At 43.5% G+C, this 24668-nt stretch overlaps 1 protein-coding gene across 1 annotated transcript in view; it reads right to left on the reverse strand.

Annotated features, from left to right (window-relative positions):
- CEP295 (centrosomal protein 295) overlaps window positions 1-24668 on the reverse strand; it is a 57973-nt gene that overhangs the window by 2295 nt on the left and 31010 nt on the right. The window contains exons 15-28 of the mRNA XM_018556811.1: window positions 24156-24283; window positions 22616-22800; window positions 21712-21903; window positions 20214-20308; window positions 19724-19841; window positions 16343-16558; window positions 15160-15314; window positions 14926-15064; window positions 12967-13589; window positions 10249-10389; window positions 5954-6050; window positions 3661-3855; window positions 1764-1872; window positions 541-640 (exon numbers count right to left, since the gene is read on the reverse strand). Coding sequence (XP_018412313.1) covers window positions 541-640; window positions 1764-1872; window positions 3661-3855; window positions 5954-6050; window positions 10249-10389; window positions 12967-13589; window positions 14926-15064; window positions 15160-15314; window positions 16343-16558; window positions 19724-19841; window positions 20214-20308; window positions 21712-21903; window positions 22616-22800; window positions 24156-24283 — 2493 coding nt within the window. The remainder of the gene's footprint in view (window positions 1-540; window positions 641-1763; window positions 1873-3660; window positions 3856-5953; window positions 6051-10248; window positions 10390-12966; window positions 13590-14925; window positions 15065-15159; window positions 15315-16342; window positions 16559-19723; window positions 19842-20213; window positions 20309-21711; window positions 21904-22615; window positions 22801-24155; window positions 24284-24668) is intronic.

Consider the following 24668-nt stretch of genomic DNA (forward strand, 5'->3'; position numbering starts at 1 on the left):
TGTTCGAACCCTCATCCAATAGTTTAAAATGTTTTGGCTGAAGATCCAGTTCAACAACTGTGGAGTCAGCCACAAAGAATGCAATTCCTTCACTGGGTCAGTCAACTTCGACTTTCAAATGTGAGAGGTAAAGCAAAAACTGTGTAGCACAGCAAAGCGGCTCTGAAGTTGGGCAAGAATTTAGATCTGTGCCCCATATTGAGGAGGGAGGAGGAGAAGAAGGAAGGAGGAGGAGGAGAAGAAGGAAGGAGGAGGAGGAGAAGAAGGAAGGAGGAGGAGAAGAAGGAAGGAGGAGGAGAAGAAGGAAGGAGGAGGAGAAGGAAGGAAGGAGAAGGAAGGAGGAGGAGGAGGAGGGAGGAGGAGGAGAAGGAAGGAGGAGGAGGAGAAGGAAGGAGGAGGAGAAGGAAGGAGGAGGAGAAGGAAGGAGGAGGAACGTTTCCCATAGGGCAGCAGTGTTTAGTATGAATGTTTCCCAACTGCATTAGTGGAAATAGGTTATACCACTTTTTGTTTTCTATAGACAACAAATCGTCTCTGTACCTTTTTGAACTCTTTTGCCTTCTCGCGGTTCACGGCATAGGCCTCCTGTCTTATCTTCTTTTCATTCCTGGTTTTAACTTCATCGAGCCGATTGTATAACCTGGAGGAAACGCCAAAACACTTCTTTATTAGCACACCTTATAAAAATGAAGATTGAACACATTAGGACCTGCCACAATCTGACTATTTAATGGCAGCGATTGTCATGGGTTACAAATGTAAGTTTTAGACAATGAAAGTTTGTGGAAAATGAGGGTCCATTTACATCACTGTACATAATCATTGACATGCACTATGTGATGCGCTACATTTTTGCAGCATTGCAGTGCAGGTTGTATTTCTCCTATTTTTTAGAGACACATTGCAGTCCGCACAGACGCAATAAAAACACACAAACATGCTTTTTGCCTTGTCCACGTGTTGGGACTGCATTCAAGAGAAGAGAGGATCATGTTGAGGTAACCATATAAACCCTGTGGTATCCCAAATGAAAATACAAAGAAAACTATGTGTTCCAGAATAAGCTGCATGTAGACCGAGCAGCATCTAATCATTGGATATATTGGTAGTGATAGTCTATTTAGAATAAGGACATCAGAGTGCGGCCAACAGACAGAACGCCAAAGAGAAGCAGCTTTGTTGGAGCCGTCACACAGAGGTGAGGGGAGGAGTCTGTGGAAGAAGGGTATAAAAAAGGTACTTGTACATTATTCAAAGGACACAGAGGTCAGGCATACAGAACCATGCACTCTGAAATACAAGATACCAAGTTCAAAGATAGGTCCCCCATTATGCCATGTTAGCCGTGGAGATTTGGAAAGACAACCTAAAGCTAATAGAGCAATTTAAAGATATAAACTCCAGGGTTTTAGGACTCTGTCCTGTCTAAACAGATCCTGAACAATACGGTTTCTGACACTTAATTGGCTGCAAGCTACTTCAAGTCAGATGCACCGCAAGTATTAAAATATCAGAATGTCAGCCGTGGAACTGCAGACAACAGCAGGCTCATAATATCTATCTAGATGTAGATGGATAGATGCAGATAAATAATCAATCTATTTATCCATCCCCTTAAGCTGGACTGACCCTTTAAAGATTGGAAGCTATACACTGAAGTTTTTTTTCCTTTTTAACAATTTGATTTTTATTTAAAAAAAAAAAAAAGAAAAAAAAACTTTGTACACATCTCATTTTATTATAACAGACTGTTATCTCCTTACCGTATAGTACGCTGGTGCATCTCTATCTCAGACAGTTTCCTGCCCTCTGGAGTGCTCACTCTGACTTCAACCACTTTCTTGAATTGGCTTCCTTCACCCTGTGCTGAGTCTGTAATTAAAATAACACTATTAAGCCAAAGAGTTACATTACATCTACAGTGTTTCTCCAAGAATAAGACCTACCCCAAAAGTAAGACCTAGCACAATCTTCAGAGATTTTTGTAATATAAGACCTACCCCGAAAATAAGACCTACAGTAGTTTGGTGGTAGCGGGCGCACATGTATTGCTTCATCCAAGCAGCCAGCCAGGGGCCCGAGAGTAACATTCAGCGCCCGCCCGCACACACACCTGTCTGCCTTGGCTTTTACGGTACATAGAAAGCTGCCGCTGAAAACTACAGTTCCCAGCAGGTACAGCGTGGCATGGCCAGTGGGGTCGGAGTGAGGTCAGGTGCGGTGAGGGAACTTCTGACTGGAGGTCAATGCTACGAGGTGGCTCCCTGGACGGCATCAGAGAGGAGAGCTCCAGGATAGCTGCAGCATGCAGGTACTGTGACACTGTGTGACAGTATTTTTTCACTCCCCTTCTCCCCGAAATAAGACAGCCCCGGAAAATAAGACCTAGTGTGTTTTTTCGGGGGGAGAAAAATATAAGACAGTGTCTCATTTTTGGGGAAACACGGTAGTACACGGACAGCACAGCGAGAGAACCATTCTTTATTTACCTACACCTCCTACACAAAATGTACCAATTTCCAAGAATTGTGAAATCAGTGGCTGAACGATGGACCAGGCCCATCCTATGGATTAGTTGTCTTAAAAACAAAATCTAAATATTTCCACTGGTACGTGGTCAGGCCGTCTGGCACAAAGCAGGATGACCTGAACGTTGGCAGAGTCAGGAAGATCTCTGCTCCCGGTGCTTAGTGATGTCAGTCACAGTTTTGTGCTGCAGCCCAACTCGGAATTATGGGATACAAGAAGGCCATGTGCTGGGTGTCATTTTAAAATAAAAGACAAGAAAACGTTCCACAGTGGTCAGGAAGGGGGGTAAGTGACGGGACAATAAAATAGATAGGGCTTGTGCCAATTAGACCTCACAGAAGGCTTCACTACATACTGATCAATTATGCTCCAAAAGTGAACCAAGCCGTTAAAATTTCGGGGCGTGGGCACACCGTGTACACTACACTTCCTCCTCATACAGTGCATTGCTTGAGTGACTCAATAGGTATGACACAAGTCATTCATAATACAAACCAGAAGCCTAGGGTGACATTGCTGCTCCTCCATAAAGTATGGTGAGCGAATGTTGTCACCCTATGACAGCAAAGTGAAAGAAGGATGCTAGACCCAGATCGGACACTCAAAAACAAGTCAGCAATGGCAGCTCCCACATTGCCATCTCACTAGGTTCCAACTACAGTTTATCTTAAGTCAATACTTTTTTGAGGGGATATAGTGTGGAAGTGTTACCAATAACAACCTGACGGTGTTCTATCGGAATCCTTGTTAGGAATATTCATCCTCACCATTTGTCCTGGTGACCACACTCACCAAAACAAAAAGTGATGGAAAAGCCAAAATGATAAAGCTATTGAAAACATTTGCACAGAAGTTTAAATAAGAACTCAGGATGACCAACACAAGAACAGGCGATACATCTTCCAATGGGGACACTGTTTCAGTGACAAATGTCTTCTATGGAATTTCCCCTCCATTTGCAGGACTTTGCCCCCACATCCTTTCGTGTCTCCAGGGGAGAAGTGAAGGAAAATGTTCACAGCAGCGACACAGAAACAGACAGGAGTTCCCATTCCTCCCCCCACTAAAAATATAAAGTTTTGGTTCTAGATATACTTTAAGTTAAAAAAAACAGTACAGATTCAGACTGACCAAAACTGGGCAGCTGTTCCACTTGGCTAACAGGATTCTCCTTCGGTTGAGTCTTCAGCTGCGTTTTGTTCACCACTCTATCTTTTGTCTTGATTGCCTGAATTCTTTTGGATGAATTTTCAATGAAATGTTTCTTCCTTTTCATAAAGACCTCCTGTAGACTTCCTGGAGTAGAGGTGAATTCTGAATCTATTTCTGAAAGAAAGTGCGACACATTTAATATTTCTTTTCATCAAACCAATGTTTAGAGCGGAGCTGTACTTAAAATCTAGTTCGTCTAAAAGGAATTTGGTAGAACAAAAGTAAGTTTCATACAATGAAAGTAGGGGAATTAAATATAAGTATTTAAAATGTATACAGTAGCTGTCACAGCAGAAGTAACTCCCAGTTGGATGGAGGTTGTGGCCTGGTAATGGGCAATGGTCCAGTAGTGGACAACCACCGGCCTAGACGAAGGTAAAATGGGGCCTTAGGCAAGGCAGCCGCTTTGGGCTCTTGAGGTTTGGTGTTGATCTGGCTCTGCCTATACTTGGGGGGAATTTATCAAAACTAGACCAGACAAAAACTGGAGCAGCTGTGCATGGTGCCCAATCAGCTTCTCTTTTCATTTTACTTCATAAAGATTTGAAAATGAAAAAGAAGCTGATTGGTTGCCGTGCCCAGCTGCTCCAGATTCTGTCTGCTTCATTTTTGATAAATTCCCCTCTCTATGTTTCGGAGGAGGGCACTTTGGGAGGCAAGTGTGCCATAATATGTAAATATGTTGTATGTCTTTTGCACATTATTTCAAGAGCCCAGGGGACCTGCAACAATCAGTTCCTCTTTAACTTGTGTACTTATACGGTTATGTGGAGAGTTCTTCTTTCAGACGAGACCGAAAAGATCTATAGGTAAAGTAGGGAACTCCTTCAAAGTGAACGTAGATATGAGTAACCCTTTCCTTCACACTGCACCACAAGTCAGTAATAAATAACGCACTCACGGTACATATTTTCCTCGGGTGACAACATTCACTACCCGTACTGCACCCATGGAGGAGCAGCATGGTCACCCTTATAGCAGCAAGTGTGTTCAGAAAACAGCTAAATGGATGTTACCAGCACACCAAGAGTATTGTAGTCCAAAGTGCTTGTTTATTTAAAACATCATGTCATCAGAACTCTTTCGAGGCCACGCAACTGCTAAACCCGATGGAAGGGGACCCTGCGCGGCCCCGAAAACGCTTGTTCTGATGACATGACGTTTTAAATAAAGCACTTTGGACTACAATACTCGGTGTGCCGGCGACATCCATTTACCTATATTATCTGGTGGCGCCATCCGCAGTACCCCCCCCCCCCCCCTCATTTGATCTGTGTTTTCTGGTAAGGAGTGCGACAAGGCAACTCTACGCTTGTTCAGAAAACAGAACACCTCCACCTCTCCTCATCTGCATAACAGAGGAAGTGTTCTCAAGTCCAGATTCAACTAGGCAGCGTTAATAGCAAGCAGTAGATATATGCAAAAAGTTTTTAAAAAAACAAAAACGATTTAAGATTTAAAAACTTAACTGCGTCTTCCCCGCTCCCGTCCGAAAATGTGAAAATTCTCGGGCGGCCGCAAAGGATTTTGGGGCGCGCGCATTCGCAGTTCACATTTTCGGCTGGGACGCGAGGAGGGACACAAGGTAAGTCTATGCAGCACCCCATGCAGCACCGTGGGACAGGAAGTGCCAGCAAGCACAGAGAAGTCAGCGCTGGATCGGAGACCCGCAGCTGCGCTGGAGGGACAGATGAAAACATCAGGAAAGAAGATCGGATTAAGAGGCATCATTTAAGGTAAGTGCTTTAATTAACGTTGGGGGGAAGGAAAAAAACAAGTTGCCTTTAATGTCACTTTAACACACCAGGAGGTTATAAAAAAAACAAAAACAAAACAAAAACACCCTTTCATGGGTTGTATACACTTTAAAGAACAACTCTAGTCTTTTATTGAATCCCCTCACCCCTCAGAGTATAGCCCAATAGGTAAAATACTTGCCTTCCCTCCCAGTTCCAGCGATCTTTACTGTACAGCCTGTCAAGGGATAGCCGTACTTATGGATGGCCTATAGGAGTTCACAGCTCTCCCATAGGACTGCATGGGACGTTAGTGTGCACGATTTTCAGTGTAAAGGCTTAACGGCACAGGTTAAGACCTTACACAACTGCAATTTGGGGGCTGGGGTATTCATTTAGAACAATCATGCTAAAAGGTACCTTTCCCCTTTAAAAAGGTGTTCCATTAGTTTACAGATACAGTGGAAGCCAGTTACCTGCAAAGTGCTGTGACAGAGATCCTCCCAGTGAAGACCGGTCAGGTAAGGTAACATCTGAAGCATCCACCTCAGCTGGAAGTAGCTTAAAGCTATGCTGAAATAAAAATATATATATATATATATATCATATTGAGAACCTGTCTTGCAGATACAGTGTAATACTGAGGTTATAGCTTAAACTCCGAATTCCAGTGTACATTTTCCCTGCAAACACTGAATTTTGCTAGTGAGGTCACCAGCCAGATCCTCTCTGCAGGCTTATAAATAGCATGGGGGATAAGAATAAAAACTGCTTGCACACAATGAAATCTATTGAGATGACTGCATAATGTTGTTTAATCTTCCATCAACGGATTGTTCTCACAATACAAAAGGAAGCATTGCATCTACCTGGAATGTGAGGTCCAAGTCCAACTTCAAAATCAGGTGTTCCAGACAAGAATCGATACTTATTCAGTACTTTAGTATATCAATTACTTTTATAATCAGTTCATCTAAAACACAGTAGATTGTAGTTACAAGCTTCCACTTTATAGCTGGTGAGATGAGTACTGCCTTTCACCAAACAGGCCCCTTTGTCTGTGAAGTTTAACTCATTCCTGCTGACTTTGGAGGAAAAGTTTGGAAGTTCTGAGTGTTCTGATATCTACTATAGATGAAAAATCCATCACTCTAACTTCTGTAAAAATGAGATGACCCCCTGTGTATGGCCAATAGTTAAAGAAGCTGCTGATTGGGCAAAGTGTCTAAACATTGCAGAAAGCACTTCTTTCTATCAGTACAAGTACAGTACAAGTTTCCATACTGTATAACCATCAACCTATACTAGTCTTATATTGATCTGGATGCATAACATTCATATCTTAAAATAAATACGGTTTCTGTACTCACTGTGAAGGTCAATTGAGGGACACAGGAAGTCTTAAAACTTCAGGTTATACTGTCACTTACAGGAGCACGGGACACTAGAAACCAAACTGTAGGCCAGCCCAAAGTATAACCTCTAACTACCAGATGCCTCAAGGGTGAGACCTGTGTCCCCCAATTGGACAAAAAATAAAATAGAAAATCAATTTTTGATCAGGTATTTGGTCAGTAAAAAAAAAAAAATCCTATTTTTAATCCATTGAGGGACACAGAAGTCCTAAACATTAGAGGCGTTCAAAACCAATCCTGCTGAGGGGTGGACAACACAGCAAACAATCTCAGGCCCAACATAAATAAACTGGGAACTGCCTGCAGCTCAAAGAATCACCTAAAGCATCTTAGGCAGGCATCGGATGAGGCAGAAACATTCACCAGGTAGAACTTCGAAAACATGTGAATAAATTACCTGGTGGCAGGCTTATAAATCTGGGAAACAGTTGCCCAATGCCAAGTAGTGCTCACAAACTTAGTGGAGGGAGGAAAGGGGAAACCGATCCATGAGACCATAAGCAAACATTGGTCTGTCTGAGCCACCTAGAGATGGTGGAAAGAGAAGCCGGGGCAACCTTCAGGGACCTATTTGGAACGACACGGAAGGGAATCAGTCTTCCTGAAAGAAGCAGTGGCTGAGAGATGCACGCAAAGACCGAACCACTTCCAGACAGACAATGAAAATACATTTCCTTTTAACGAACCCGAGCCAGATGATGGGAGAACAATGATCTGGCTAGGGTGTAAGACAGAGGACTACTTAAAACTAGGGTATATATGGGTAGATTTCATACAGAATTTTGCACCACAAATCCCATCGGAACGTTCCATAACACCATCAGAGACTCGAAAGATCCCATTGGAACGTTTCATAATGCCATCAGAGACTTAACAATCGTAAACCATATTCACTGGTAGAATTTTGCAACAAGCTTCTTCAAATTGAAATCGTTTTAATTTGTTAGAAATTGTGACCGTGTATACCCTATTTTAGGCATGAAGAAAGGCCTGCCCTGGTAAAAATGACCCTGACAGAGTGAGGAATCGTTCTTTGAGAGCTAAAGTTTAGTGACTCTGCCAGCAGAGTTGATGGCCACTAAAAGAAAAAAGCTTCATAGTCAGATCCTTGATAGAGGACTCTGCTATAGGTTCAAAGGGTGGCTTTGCAGGTCCCTTCAAGACAGTTGAAGGTTCCAATGGTGGTACAGTCAGATGTTGAGGGGAAGTCTGAGTAATGCTCAGAAAAAGCATTTTACTAAAGAGTTGTTTAGTAAGTTCTTCTCTAGGAACAAAGACCGTGACGCCACTTGCACTTTAATGGTGCAAAGGGAGGAAATCCAAAGCTTTCTGGTTAGGTGTGCCTAAACTTGTTCTAACCCAGCTGTAGTAGGTTCTCCACACTTTCCTATATATCGCTCCTGTAACCAGTTTCCAACCATATCTTCTCCGACAACCCCTTGTTCTTGAAGATCTCCTAATGAGGATCCATAGCCCATTGCAAAACTTGAAGTTGTGAAAGAAAGTCCCTTGTGCAGGTGAGGGTCATAGGTGGCTCTCTCGCCTTCTACTGAAGTATGGAGAACTATGTGCTCCTTGGACCTAAGGATCGCTCTGCACTGTTCTGAGCGGATCATCCGGACTACTTTACCCAGAATAATGGTTGGTGAGAAAGGTTACGTTGTAACCTTGAAGTCCCAGATGTGGGTCAGTGTATCTAATAATCACAGGTCAGCCCGCTTATTCAGGGAGAAGAAGGTATCCACTTTCTTTTTGGGGCTGTCCCAGAGGTCAATTTAGATATGAGGCTCTTGTGATATTGTCTGAAGGTATCATGGCTCGAACTGTCTTTCAATTTGAAATGGCAGACAAGCTTTTCCACTTTGCTCACATTCTACTACACTGAGAGACAACCATTTCCCCTTGCTGCTATGTCCCCAGATGCACTTCCCCAGCCCCAGGTGATGCCATCCATACTAATTTTTTATTGTACCCAGTATCTCCATAGCTGTCCCTGTGTCAAGTGGTGGAGTTTGGTCCATCATTCTAGCCTGTGCCCTGACCACTCTTGATATCCGCTGTCAAGGCTTCTAGCAAAGACATAGCTTTCCTTATGGGAAGTGCAGTGCATTATCTTGTTTACTCTGCTTGATTCAGTCTTGAGTGCCTTCTCTCTTCCATCAAAGTCTTTTGTACAGTTAAGTCTGCATCTGTTTCTCGAATTCCCACCAGTGTCTAATTAGATTTGGAGCTTCAGCAGAGCTGGAGGACCAAAGTTTGCCTACTCCTGGTCTAGAATGGATTCTAAGTCAGACAATCCTATTTCTAGGAGAACCTTGTATATTTAAATGATAAACACAGCGCTATCATTTAAATAGCGCTGTGTTTATCATTTAAATATACAAGGTTCTCCTTTCCTCATAGCAGCTTTGGGGTTAATAGTGTTTAGCTGATCCCAGGAGCGCTGACTTTTTTCCTATAATCCTATTTCTAGAGACAGGTTTGGTTTCTCCCAGTTTAGAATCCAACCTAACTCCAGGTTTGTAGTTTCGGTTCACCTCCTCTATGGATCGTGCCAACAGTACGAAGTGTATTCTATTGTGTAGGGCTGCAACAACTAATCAACTAAAATCGATAATTGAAAAAGCTGTCAACTTTTTCAATCATCGATTAATCGGCTTCCGATTAGTTGGCCCTGTTCATGGTACCATACACGCTGCACCTCCTCCCCACCTCACGCTCACCGCTGCCAGCCCCGCCCGCATCCACACACCACACCACCTCACGCTCCCCACATCCACACACCACACCACCTCACGCTCCCCACATCCACGCTCGGCACAGGGACGCGGGGAGAAGGAGGAGCCGGTGTGGGGGGATGACAGCCGCCAATAGACAGGCCCGAAATGCAATGCCAGGGCTCTGGATCTGGAAAATGCTGCACATGAAAATTAATCTCAACAGAGTCTGGAAAGTAACCCAATGCCTGAAGGTCACTTCCAGGCTAGCTCCGCAACGCCATTAAATTGTTGTCCCAATGTGGTACAGTCCGAAGGCCAAGCTCAGAACGACCATGCTGGAAACTCATCCTCCTAGGGCTCTAGGAAAAAACTGAGGCATGCTGGTAGTAGGAGGGATTATACTCAGGGCTTGCCTGCTTGTCAATGTCTAAACCCCCCAAAGGTTTAGGACTTTCGGCATCTTGCAACAAATGAGAAAGAATTCATGTTGTTAAAATAAAACAGCCTAAAAAGTAAAAAAAAAAACAAAAAAAAACCGCATACCATGTGACTAAAATGTAATCCTCACAGTTTTATAGACGGTGAAACCTAATAACATATTTTTAGTTTCTTTTGAATTACAGAGGAACAGAGTACCTGGGAGCCGTTCTCATCTTCCTGTGGAGTGGATATACAGCTTTGGGTGATGGTGGGCTCGGAGCACACAACGCTGCTGTCATTCAGGCTCAGCAGTGTTAAATCTGGTTCTTCGAGTATCCCACGAGCTGAACCAGAATCCTAATGAAAATGACAGAAATGATCATTCCTTTAAAATTCTATAAAAATAAAACCAAAAAACTGATGATTTAAAACATTTTTTTGTAGAACATCAAAGGCGCATACATCGGTCAAAACGACAAGCTTTAGGCTCCATTCATACAGGTGAAACTCGAATAATTAGAATATCGTGCAAAGTTCATTTATTTCACTAATGCCACTTAAAAGGTGAAACTAATATATGAGAGAGACTCATTACATGCAAAGCAAGATAATTCAAGCCGTTATTTGTCATAATTGTGATGATTATGACTTACAGCTCATGAAAACCCCAAATCCACAACCTCAAAGTAGATTATTACATGCAATCAATAAAACAAGAATTGTACATAGAACAATATCGGACCTCTGAAAATTACAAGCATGCATATGTACTCAGTACTTGGTTTGGGCCCCTTTTGCAGCACTTACTGCAATTACTTTTGCACGATATTATAATTATTCGAGTTTCACCTGTATAAAGCATTTGCATTCCCCACGCTTTTTTCTGTGTGGAAGACCGCGTGGTAATGCAAACGTTAAATTCTTTCACCCGCACAGGATTCCGCTCGTTTGCAGTTATTATAAAGCCACGGCTGAGCAGAATTAAAATCGCGCTTGTGCTATTTTGAGTACCACGCAGCTGCCGCAAATGTCTGAACAATGCACATTAAAGTGCATTGCTTTTTCTGTTCAGAGCGGCTCTGCACATGTGCAGACAACTGCTCCTGTGCACAAGGAGCCTAAAGCTTTCTGTTTGCCGGATGAAGGGACCTTTGGGTTCCAAAACATTGCATGGAGATCTTAAACCACTTTAGTCAATAAAGAGATTGACTGGACATCATATTGGAGTGCGAGTGACTTTTCGTTGGTTTCGTGTTATCTGCAGAGGCATCTGCTGTCGCTCCAGCACCCACCCTGTATACTGAGTTTTTCTCCGGTCAGGAGTACGATGGGACTAATTGGATTTAGGAACCTAAAACAGACCCTCCCGTGTTCCAAGCTTTACCTGCGGCCCAGTATGCAGGGTGCCCCTCCCACCAACCTTTAAATTACTCTTGGCTCATTATATTACAATCTTTTACATAACACAGGTTAGTCGATACCATAAGCGAACTCGAGAGCATTTAAATATGGAAAATGTCATACGTTTTCTGCTCTATTTATATAAAACCTTTAAAAAGGAGAACTATGGGGTCAGCTCTTTTCCCCATAGTTCTCCTAAGGGTCACAGCAGGACATAAACTAGCGTCCTCCCGTCACCCACAGCTCACGGTATACTGAGACCGCCGCAGCCGGGACGGCCGGGACTATCTAGAGGCAAAGCCAGCTGTACCCGTCCGTTCTTCCAATCAGCGCTGGAAGATCTGACAGTGGAGGGGGGCAATCCCTGCAGGGAGCCGTGACAGTCACTGTTCTATGCAGGGAGATGATCGAGAAGTGAGTGAGTGCCAGTATGTGTTCGCTCACTTCCCGATCTATAGAGGCGACGTGTGACAGTTTCATTGTCACAAGTCGGCTTTAACTATGAGGTGAGTGAAAATCACTCACCTCATAGTTCTCATTTAAAAATAATTGTGTGTGTAAGTTGGACTACATGAATCACAAAAAAACTACAGCATTTTTTTTTTTGTTATTCTATGCAAAATGGGAACACGGGTATAGTAGGTGTTACACCATATTTGGCTGCAAAAGTCGAAATGCACGTCAAGCAGAATACGACTGTTATTCAAGACCTATAGTTTATTAACGGCTTCCTATCCTAACTGTTTGAATACTTTTATATATAAAGCATTTCTTTATTGCATATCCTTAAAAAAAGGCATTGCTCTGCGATTCTAGTGTTAGTCACATGACCAGATAAAAAGCCATTTAAGCAAAAGCAATCAATCCAGCAGCCTGATGAACCATTCATCTCCGTTGCTTGCGATTGAATGTCTAATGCCTTTGGATTTTGTCACATCTGACCAACACCGGCGGGATCCCATAACAAATTCTTAAAGAATTATGGGGTTAGTGAAAAACACTCATCCCCATAATTCAAGTTGATCTGTGACACAAACTGTCAAGAGGTCGGCTCTATTCATTGGGAAGTCAGCGAACACATGCGGCCAAATGCTGACTTCCCGATCATCTGCCTGCAGAGAGCGGTGACTGTCCCTCCCTCCAGGGCTGACTGGCAGAACAGACGGGAAAGGGGCGGGCACAGCTGGCTCTCCCTCTAGATAGCAGAGCCCGCTGTCAATCAGCACACAGGGTGGATTACGACAGTATTGTCGGGATCCGTCCCGGCTGCGGTGCTATCAGTATATAGCGGGCAATAGCTCGCTATATACTGAGTTTTGGGTCACGGGAGATTAGTAAATGTCCTCCCGTGACCCTGAAGGGAACTATGGGGGGAAAAACGGTTACCCCATAGCTCTCTTTTAAGGATAAGCTCTTACCTTGGTGTTCTGCTATTTATGAAAATTGTTGGGTAGGGGAGGACAGGATGGGGGCTGACAGAATGCTACAGGCCTGCAGTTATAGTCTGCTGAAATATACCAAATCCTTACTCACCCACGTATAGGCGCAGCTTGGCAAAGAGCTGGCAGAAGAGCCTATTGTACTAGGCAGGAAGTTCAATGAGGATCCAGAGAGAGATCCTAGAGAAAGGCCGTCTGAGCCTTGTGTCTGGTCACAGGAGTCCAGCACTCTATCTCTTCCAGAAGTGGTCTCTTGGCTGGTAAGAACAGAACTCTCTTGTGGTGTATAGTCTGATGGAAAATGCCCAGCAGTTCCTGAATCCTTTTCACTCTGAGGCTCTTTATGTACTTGGGGCAATTCTTCAAAACCAACTGAACGGGAATTATTTTTATCCAGAACACAAGAGATTGGATGCTCGGAAAGCTCAGAGTCATTTATTGTTGTCTTGGTTGCCATTAGCTCATGGAAAGAGCCAGGTTCCTCTGTTACACTTTGACCGGTCAGTGTGGCAGAAGTGTAATGTGGGCTGCCAGGGCCAGTACTGGAGGTCTGCGCATAGGAACGCACATGAGAAAACAGGGAGCCATCCTGCACATCAGTATTTACATTGCCCATGCCCTGAGCCAAAGTTCTATAATGGGCTTCATTCTGGCTGTTCACATTCGTTTCATTAAGCGTGTTTTCAGGGTGCAGTGGCAAAAAAGATCCAGAAGAATCTATAAAATACAAAAATGTACACAATAAACGCAAACATAAAACTGTGAAAAATAGGTATATTGGTTATATATTTCCAAAAAAATTAAAGGACGATCATTAGATAACGCAATAATGTTTTAATTATATTTTCCATGTACAAATATGTGACATGTATCACGTGTGAAGTCTAAGGCTAATATTTGAAAACACTCACAGATTTCTGTATTAGGCCATGCAGTGTAGCAGGGCAATGTCTGTAACCATTGTGTGCACCACAACCTGTGAGAGTTAGATAGATGCAGTCAATGATAAACCCTAATTTTTGAAACCCCTTTCCGCTGCGTCATGACACCAAAAGGAGGGGCTACAGTTTGAGGGAGGGGCTACAGTTTATTGAGATGGCTGCACAGTAATGACTTAACCGGGAGCCTGTCCTACCAGCTCCTGATCGTCGGAAGTTGACCCGAGCAGTTGGTGACAGCTTGGTCACAGTTCTGGGGGTGCCAATTTGCTACAACCTTGGATAATATATTGACGCATATGTGGCAGCTAGTTGTTAAGGCCCACCCCGTGCTGTAGTATATATGAGTTATGATGTCGTAAAGGGGTTAATAACTCGCTCAGACCAATAGCTGTATTACCACTTTGCCAGTAAAAAAAAAAGGTAACAAATTAGCATGGTGATGACCATTTAAAAATAAAAAAATAAAAGAACCCCCAGCAGACTCGGTTGGGACTCAAATGACACTCTACAGCAGGGGTAGCAAACCTCCGGCCCTCCAGTTGTGGTGAAACTCAAATCCCATGATGCGCCTCTCTTCGGGAGTCGTGCCTGTGAGAATCTTGCAATGCCTCATGGGATTTGTAGTTCAGCCACAGCTGGAGGGCTGGAGGTTTGCTACCCCTGCTCTACAGTATGGCAAGACTTAGGAGCCAATTTAAAGAAGCATTACGACTGCTGCTTAAAAAAACAAAACCCCCCCCAAAAAACAAAAAAGAGGAGAAGCAGCCCATAAGGAGAGCACGAGATCTGTCAAAGCCACATGACCAGCTCACCTCTGGTCATGGAGCTCTCAATGCGGTGTTAAGCAGAGAGAACTGCTCTATATCCATACTAAAATGCAGGCCAAAGTGCATGTAGCCCTGCGGAGCCCAACAGAGTGCAGACAGCAGTATCCTCTCTTTGTTATAACCGACCCTCTTAGTTATGGCATTAAGGAAACCCCATTAACAAACTGAAGCAAAAATGATAGAGGGACATAAAAGATTTTTGGGCTCAGTTGACAGCAGGCACCTTGTATTCTCTGGTCTTGGGTAGGACTGTTACATTTAAATGAATAATATAAAATGACTCACCTGCAGCTTCAATGAAACACGGAGGCACATTTCTAGACAAACCCATGTTCTGAGAGGACCGCGAATCAGCACTGTTGTGTAGAGAGGTGAAAAGATTCCCTTGTACTGCCGTATCTTGGCTGCTGGTGTCATAAGAGCCCTAAGAACAACATTGCGTTCTATTAATTCTACTGATAGGAAGACAAAGTTATTGGTTGGCTCTGGTATATTTCAGAGTGCTTTAGCAAGTCCTACCTGGCTGATGTCTCTGGTGCAGACAGAGCTGCTAGTGGGGTTTGAGTGAGCATATGATGGAGTGGACACATCAAAGTCTTGCTTTGGATCCAAGTGGTAGAAGGTTGTAGGAAACTGATTATCTGCTGCTGAAGTGTCAATTGCGGCCTCAGGAGCTACAACAAATTAAAGACAAAGAAAATCAAAGCATTTTTTAATACACCACTACCAGAAATATGAAGAAACACCATGAACACTTTACTGTGTCCATAACATGTTATCAGCTGTAGGAGAATATGGAGAGACAGAGCTACGGTTATAGTGGACCTTCTCCCTAAGTGGCCATGTCTGTTAACCCCTTAAGGGCCAAGGCTTTTTTTAATTTTTTGCTTACATGATATAATCCATATTTTAGGCCTGAGAATTACTTAAAACCCCCAAACATTAGATTTTCGCAACTTTTTATCAAACCCAAAAGATTTTTTTGAAAAATGCAATGCCCCAAAACACTATATAAAAGCCTTTTTTTTTCCTACAATATAAATGAGGTTACAACGTGTAAATAAATAGATACCCAATATGCCCAGGTTAAAAATTGTGTGTGTCCGTGTAACTGAGACAAAATTCAGTACCCCAAAACGTTCATAGATGGCGCTTTATAAAAAAAAACCCTACAGGTCATCAGTTTAGAGATACGCTCAAATATTGGCCATAGAATTATTACTCATATTGGCCCTAGAATTATTACTCGCACTCTGGCGTGTGCGGCAATAGCCAGCATGTGTAGCGCACTCATCGTTTTCGTACATAGGCGCACCCGGAGCGTGTTTACGCGAAGACGTGCGTGCTCGTGAGGGACTATAAACATTTTGGGCAGTTCACCGGCCCGTAAAAACGATCTGGGGACAGCCGAGTTGCCAGAATCACTTATATTGTAAAGCCGGCTGCCGGCTCTACATATATGAACAGGGTCCCGGCGGTCTGTTTAACCCCTCAAGGACCCATGACTGAATTATCCCATCATGGGTCCTGAAGGGGTTAAAGGTGCCAAAAAGGTACCTGTGGAGGGGGTTTGGGAATAGATAAACTCACTTTTCCCTGACTTCAATAGTACAAGGTGTCAACAAGGTCCCTGGGAATGTACCAGGGACACACACACGGACACTCTTCCTCCTGCCCCAGCTGAATATAAATAGCTACTTACAACGAAAACTCAAGTTCCTCTCAAGTGACGCATGAAGGTCTTTAGTGTACTTCGCTATGATCTGTTGGATGTGGCTTCGGTTCTCCTCTGGCGTAAGGTAATCACGCCATCTCATTTCAGACTGAATCGCCGTGGCGGCTGCTGAAGGACTTGAACGACCATCACCAGGTTCCCCAATTACAGAATAGTCACATCTCTGCAATTCTGACAGGGCATCTGGAAAAGCATAGACGTGTATTCAAAGATATGCCCATCACACGAATGGAAAGAAATATATTTAGGTAACAATTCTGCTGTGTCCCCACTGAGCAAGAAAATAAAAATTATTTAAAAAGTGAAGACGAGAGGAAGAAAATGACCGTCAAGTCAGCGGCAACAGAACTGAATCTATGTAAAACTGTGAGCTACTGACATGCCATAGAAAAAGAGTCATGGTAGGAGTAGAATATCCTGTTCACATAGGATGTGGAGAACAGTAACAATTTATAAATATCACAGTGAAGACAAAAAAGAAAGGAAGCAGATTGTCACTCATTGCAAAATCATAAAACAAAAACAAAAACCAAAAATGGAATATCCATACTTGAGCCTGGGGGCCTTCCCAGAAAAGTCCCATAGGGCGATTGCAGGATTTTTACGGTCCTGGACACTGTCCTCTAATGAGTAATGCGCCGCTTTGGTTTTTCATGTGTATTGACAGGGATGCTACTATATTCACTTTTAAGAAGGCAATGCGGTGCTTGCTGCTCATTATGTTGGCTCAATCCCTGCTCTGCAAAAATCATTGGTTATACAGCTGACAATAAGTGTGGAACAGCTGTATATGGATTTGGAATAAATGGTTCCATTTAATGATATAAGTTTTTGTAACGGAGGGAAGGATTTAGGAACCAGTGAGGAGGGGTATTTGTAAGAATCTGAACCTCCACTTTTACATTGCTACAATACTTTACCTATAGCTGTCTGTCAAGCTAGAGTGGCATCCTGCCAGTGCTCAGAAATGACAACCAACCCTCTCACTCTGAGCTGCTGGAAGGGTGTAAAAGCTGGCCATACTGTTACACTTGTTTTCCTATCAGCCTACAGGCAAAAATCAAACTGATTACTCCATCCATGCTAAAAAACATGGATGGATGAATCTACCTGCTGGCCAATTGTATTCAGACAGTGGTGGGTGTGCTGCTGTCAGAATGCCCAGACAGTAATTGCATTTGATTTGCTGCACTGTCCAGGCGAGAATTTTACACCATGCTCTTTTGATTTTCTGATTGGAAGTTGTCGTCAGGTGGAAGGCTGTTGACAGGGCCACACACTGAGCAAATTGCAGGAACCAGACAAAAATGACTCAGTTTACATCCAGCTTAGTGTATTTTCACTTTTGCAGTTGCAATTGAGAAAGCCCCACGGTATGGCTCTTCCGGAAAAAAATCTCAGCTTTAGATTTGTCTGGGTAGCAGGCCTTTGCCAGCTTCTCTCTCAATTTCAGTAAATCTGGCCATACACTCAGCAATTATTGTTCCATTTCCTTTGTGCCGTCGCAGAACCCTGGTTCCATTTCCTTTGTGCCGTCGCGGAACCCTCGTTCCATTATCTACGTGCCGTCGCGGAACCCTCGTTCCATTTCCTACGTGCCGTCGCGGAACCCTCGTTCCATTATCTACGTGCCGTCGCGGAACCCTCGTTCCATTATCTACGTGCCGTCGCGGAACCCTCGTTCCATTATCTACGTGCTGTCGCGGAACCCTCGTTCCCTTTCTGCACCACTGCTCCATCATGCACAGACAAATGTCCTATTATCCTTCGTTAGCAATACTAACTTACCGAATTTCGTCAAATCGACAGAACGGATTTTCGTTTGTGCATGTGCAGTGTTCTTGCTGTGATTTTTTTCATACGAAAACGCCACCATCAATTTTCGTTCGTTTCGAAAAAAAGATTGAGGGAATTCGGCCAGGAGTACAGCAATTCAAATCGTTGGTGTCCCATCAACTGATCGATTATACGAAAGACCATTCGTGGATGATTTCCAGAGTGACTGCCCCCATAGAAAGACTGAGCTCCCCCTCATTAACATACAAAGTTTCCACAACTTCTACCATTTGTTAGGACAGACCGTGTTCAAATTTGGTTTACAACTGATAATGAGATCTGCCAGCACAGATAAGGTTCATTATAGTCAACATTTATCTCCCCACCCCCATTGCATTCCAGAGGGAAAATCAGTACAGAGTAGTGGTGTTCAGATACCAGTTCCGATACTTGGCATTTTCATGAGAACTACCAGGGTTGGAGCGGTTGCAGCTGGGACCTAGCTCTGGCGCTCCACCACTGTCCTGAAATCATTAGTCTGTATTGTTTTAGAAAAACTGTCAAATGGCAATAACAAAAATGTATCAGTACTTGTGTCTGTGAGTACTTGGGCAAGTATCAGTACTTGTAAAAATGGTATGGGTGCATCACTTAATATATGTTTATAAAAAAAATAAAAATATCATACATTAAAAACACATGTACAAATCCCAGGAGCTCAGTGTGCTCTTTACACATGACAGCCGCCTCCTAACTTTTGAATGTTTCTCTAGTCTAGTCCTGGAGCTGGAAAAGTATCTGTACTTGTACAGAGTACGGTACTTGGTATCGGTGCATCCCTAGTACAGAGAACTGCTTTTTTTTCAGAATTGAGCATGCTTTGTGCCAGCAACAATGTATTTTTAATGCTATGCGAATGAAAAACATGCCACAAATATAAAATAGAGGTGATCCCAATTTGGCTGGAAAAAGTGGAAATATACTTAAAAGTTGTGAATTCCTTCGCTCCATGTAACCCTGGCAGCACCATTATGACTCTTGTATGCGCGTCTTATCAGCACTCAGCTCAGGCAGGCCTTAGGTTAAGAATCATCTTTTAAAAGGGAAGCCTATCCCACCTCAACCTAACCACTGAACTATCACATTCTCAAACAATTCATCCCCACACAGCTACCTCCTCATGCATCACTTGTCCCTCCCTCTTAGAATGTAAGCCCTCAGGGGCAGGGCCCTCCTTAGCATCTTGTCTTGAATTATATTGTAATGTCTTCCTTATATTGTAAAGAGCTGCACAGACTGTTGGCGCTATATAAATCCTGTATTAATAATAATCTTGCTAGTCGGGCCCGCTGGCTTTCAAAACACCTGAACAATGCCTGAATCCAATCAGATTGTTCAGGTATTTTGAGAGCCAGTAGGGCCGACTAGCAAGATACTAAAGCTTGGCCCAGGGGGAGATTCCTCTTAGTGAAGATGGAGGAATCTGTTGCACTTTGTCCATCTGACCATAGAAAACCTGCAGATAATCTATAGGTGTATGACCAGCTTTAGAAATCCTTAGGCAATACAAACCAGAGTTTGCAGGACTGGAGTCAGTCTTCTCACTGGTGAGGAAACTGCCAGTTGATAAGGTGGTTGTAGACAAATGGTCACTGATGACATCTGGGCTCCGACCATGCGTTGCATTCCCCTGCACAGACAAACAGTTTCAGCCATTTCCCTGGTATTACATAATCATGGCATTCAAGCAGCATCCTGAGCTCAGATCAAGTGTAGAAACCACCACGGTATATTTCTGGAGAGTATAGATGTCATCACAGCTCAGGTTTAGGAACACAATCAACACAGACAAACAATATACACTCAGCTTCAAACACACTGCAACTCACAAGACACACACACACACACACACACCAGCTCAGCTCTCGACAAATCACAAACCAGCTCAGCTGGTTATCCGATTTGGCAATTTTTCATCACTGATCGTTTTTTAGTTCTCAGTTAAAACGACCTCAGATAATAGACTTACAAGACACAACGTTTCATGACTTTAAATACTTACAAGTGCTGCAGCCCCTTGTGGAGCCGAGAAGTAACGGCGAGCATCTGTTCCATCACCAGCAGGGAAGACTACTGCTACCGGACTATGTGGGTTATCTAAATAAAAAAAATTAGAGGGTATCACAAAATCTACAGTCACAAGATTGTCCGAACAAAGAAAATAAAGCAGGTTCTAGATCAACTAAAGGGTTCGAGTCTGTCTCACCATTGCAGTAATTAAATAAGCTACATTCTCACCCATGGGGACAGAAAATAAAAACAGCATAATTTGAAAAGAAATTTGCTCTTTCTATCAGTCTTAAAATACCCAGTGCCGGGGACTTTCCCCAATAGGGTGACAAAGCAGATTCTCCTGCAGTACAATCAGTAGAGCATCGTCACCCTGCACAGTGCTCTGGTGTCACCACTGAAATCGCTCCAACACGATGCAAGTCAGCGCTTGCCGCACCTTTCTTTTCCCCATGAGTTGGGACAGCATAGCACTGTCAATATGGCCTCAGGGAGAAGAATGGTGTAAGAGACGCCGGCTGCAGTCTTCCGATCTTCCTCCCAGCTACAGAGCGCATAAGAGCCATGTAGCTCCTGATGACATTAGAGGCTATGAAGAGGATTTCCAGCATCCCTGGACCAGTAAAGTAAAAACAAAATTGTTGCAGACAGCAAAGGGTTTTTTCCACTATAAAGTGACTTTAATGTACACAATTTTTGTACACATTTTATGTCAATCAGTAGGGATGCACTGATACCAGTTTTTTGGTATCGAGTACGAATATTTTGCTTTCGGTACTCGCCGATACAGAGTACCGTTAACGGTGCTTCCGCTGACATAGAGCCGACTTTCCGGGCAATCAGGAAGCCGTGCAGCGGGTAATGACTTGCCGCCCAGCTTCATGATTGTCCAGGAAGCCGGCTCAATGTTGTTTGGCCGGCTTGATTGCGATTGGCTGTGAAGCCGGGTCATTACTCGCCGTCCAGCTTCCTGCCCGCACGGGTAGCTGGCTCCAGGTTAACCTATGGCACTGCCGGTCAGAGGAAATCTTCCACTGGCCGGTAGTTCCGGTATCGGGGAAGGTATCAGAGCATTTGGGCGAGTAAGAGTACTCGCCCAAATACTCGGAATCGGCACCGATACTAGTATCGGTGCATCCCTATCAATCAGGATCCTACTTACATGTCCAACCTGCATTATTGGATGAATAGCAGAATGACACATCTGAGCTCAGATCAAGTGTAGAAGCCACCACGGGTGTTTTCTGGAGAATGTACATGTCATCATTGCTCAGATGAAAACACAAACACACACTATCCTAATGAAATCACAACACTCTGAGGCCACACACACACCCTCAACCATACCGCAAAACAAATAGCATTTCCATGAAAAAGAGATTTCAGCATCACTTTGCTCAAGTTAGATAAAAACATCGGAATGACAACACCACCAAGTATTTATACATCAGCACCAGAGCTTCATGCAACCAATCAACAACGGCCATTACCTGTGCTGCTAGGATCACGTGACACTTCCAGAGATAACATTTCTCTCCAGGATAGTTTAGCGCGGCTCTGGTTTGAGCTCTCTTTTCCACTTTGGTCCATGCTAGTACTTGATAGCCCAGAAAGATCCATCTCTCTAGGACTAGTGTCTGATGGACAGATGGCTTCTGCTGCTCTAGCAACATCACTCTGGCCTAAAAGAAGAAAAAAGTCAGAAGTAAAAATTGGATTTTGTTCTGCATTGCGCTGTACAATGTACTATTGCTGGGACGTGTTGTATTCCTCTATACAGCAGAATACCACCAGCTATGATGTACTATTGCTGGGATGTGTTGTATTCCTCTATAGCTGGTGGTATTCTGCATTGTGCTGTATAGAGCAATACAACACATCCCAGCAATAGTACATCATAGCTGGTGGTATTCTGCATTGCGCTGTATAATTTTACACTTTCCATTTCACTATATTGCACACCCCACTTATTTTGTTCACTGCTCCAAGCTTGCTCCTGTGATGGACTAAAATCTCAAAACCAACTAGTAGTCCCATCACTGGAGCCTTTTTTTACAAAATTATTTTTTATTTTTGTATCCGATTAAGCGAACTTAATAATCGGCTAACTAATCAATTTTGAAAATAATAGTTAGCTGCAGCCCTATATGATATCTTAAAGGTAAGGAGTAAGCAGAGTGTGGTGTGTGTGTCCATTTTATTTCTTAGCAATGGGGTTAAGGACTCTGGCTCTCCAGGTAAAGACAAAACGGGTTCTTATATGTGGTTTCCAAATAACAAGTGGCAGCGGAGGCATGGTCTCAGATGTGAAGAAATTCAACAAAGTCAAAGGACATCAGAATTATGATATACAAAACATAAAAACACATCTTAAAAACTGAAAAAATGACATACCCATTAGATTCACACTGCTGTCAGCCAGTCCTGCGCTAGATAGCCGACCGCTAGTGGGCGTCTCCACTTCCATGATGGCGCTTAATTCATGTTGCTCAAGGAACGGGCCCAGTTTTGTTTTTGTAACAGGTGGCTTTGAAGGTCTCCATCTTTGCTCTCTTCCAGGAGGTTTGATAACACTACTACTAATGTCATTACCTGCAGAAGAGAACTGCCATATGACAACTCATGGTGACTTAACATACACCAGCATGCATGTTTGTGTGAAAGAGCCCTAAATATTATAAACTTGTGTGGCTTCTCCTCATTCCCAGCATGCAAAATTGTCAATGTTGGGGTTGGGTAAAGACTAGTTATGAATCGATACCGAATACTGATACCGGAAGTCCCATTAAGAAAGCCAGGCGGCGTGTAATGACTCGCCACCTGGCTTCCCGATTAGCAGGGAAGCAGGTCTCCATGCTCCCTCGTCACAAGGTGACGAGAAAGCATGGAGCTTTCTGGCCAATCAGGAAGCCGGGTGCCGTGTAATGATGCATTGCCTGGCTTCCTGATTGGCCAGCTTCTCAAACCAGGTGATGAGGGAGCATAAAGCCGGCTTTCTGGCCAATGAGAAAGCCGGGGGGGCACGTGTAAGGACACTCTGCTTGGCTTCCAGACTGGCCGGGAAGCTGGCTCCATGCTCCCTTGTCATAAGTGCCGGAGCCGGCTTCCCGATACCAGAAGCTCAAATATCGAGCAAGGCATCGGAGCATTTGGGCGGGTACAAATACTCGGCATCAGCACAGATACTAGTATCTGCGCATCCCTAGTAAAGACAAAGCACAGCTCTCACCGACAACCAACATAATAAAAAGGTAGAGTGCACATATATAATCCTACGTGGAGAGGATGAGAATTCTAGACAAACAGTTTAATAATATAATTATTATATTAATAATACAAATTATTAATATATTTTAGGGATCTACATAGCACTACCTTCAAAATAATATAGAAAAGCTTTTCTTTTGACCAGAGCGATTTCTTTTCCCCGTCACATACATAGTAAAGTCTCCTCAAACTGCTACCTGTTTCTTGCTGGATGCATGCTAAAAGTGCATTATTTCCTCTCCTGCCATTTTGTGTTTGCTCACTGACACATCCTGCCAGTCACCTTCCAATGTGTGCGCTGAGGAGCAGGCATTGCAGCAGTCTGAATGCCATCTGCAGAATGTGGACCATGGCTGACCATTTTTTTCTACGACTTCAAACAGTTGGAGAAAGCAGCCAAGCCATAGACAGAACAGCAGCCATCATCTCCCAGTGTCACCTATCCACCAAGATTGTTCAATGGACAGTGAATTGTCATCATTGCATCTATCCAATGACCAGCGAAGTGTTTCGGAAAGACGTAATGCTCAAATCATGAAGTAGAGAGAGAAGTGGCTTAGAAAGGATTGCAATACACTTATCAGGACGCTATAGATGGCTCTCTCTCTACTTATCTAGAGTTTTGTCTGTCCCAGTTTTTGTTACATTTATAATGAATACAAAATACTTACCAAGCTCCAGTCTGAGGTCCTCCTGGCTACTGTCATCCAGAGCTTCTAAAAGAGTAGACATAAAATGATAACGCTCCTTATTGGGAATCTGGCAGAAGTCAGCAGGCAGCTTGTTCTGTCCTGGCTTTAAAGCAAAACAAAAAGGAACAAAATCATAAAAATGTACCAATATAAATACCCTTTTACAGTCTCTGAAGCCTGTCAGATGCCGCCATTCTGGGACTCATGGCCTACACACAACTTCCATTGGAAGTGTGTTTACCAGCACCATGAGTGATGTTACCCCCTGGACTTATACAGTATACAGCTCACAAGTCAGAGAATGGCAGGTTCCATCACTGGATTTGGGGATAGGTATTTTATTTCCTGAATCCCTTTAAGGGCCAGGCAACCCAAGCAAGGTCATAGAAACATCCTTCTCCCATCCCCCAGGTTTATTGGTATAGTCTTACCATCAGAGTATACAATCACCATGACATGTACTCTTATTGTAGCAGTGGATGTTATTG

Source organism: Nanorana parkeri, unplaced genomic scaffold, assembly GCF_000935625.1.
Source record: "Nanorana parkeri isolate BGI_ZX_2015 unplaced genomic scaffold, ASM93562v1 scaffold254, whole genome shotgun sequence".
Lineage (NCBI taxonomy): Eukaryota > Metazoa > Chordata > Amphibia > Anura > Dicroglossidae > Nanorana > Nanorana parkeri.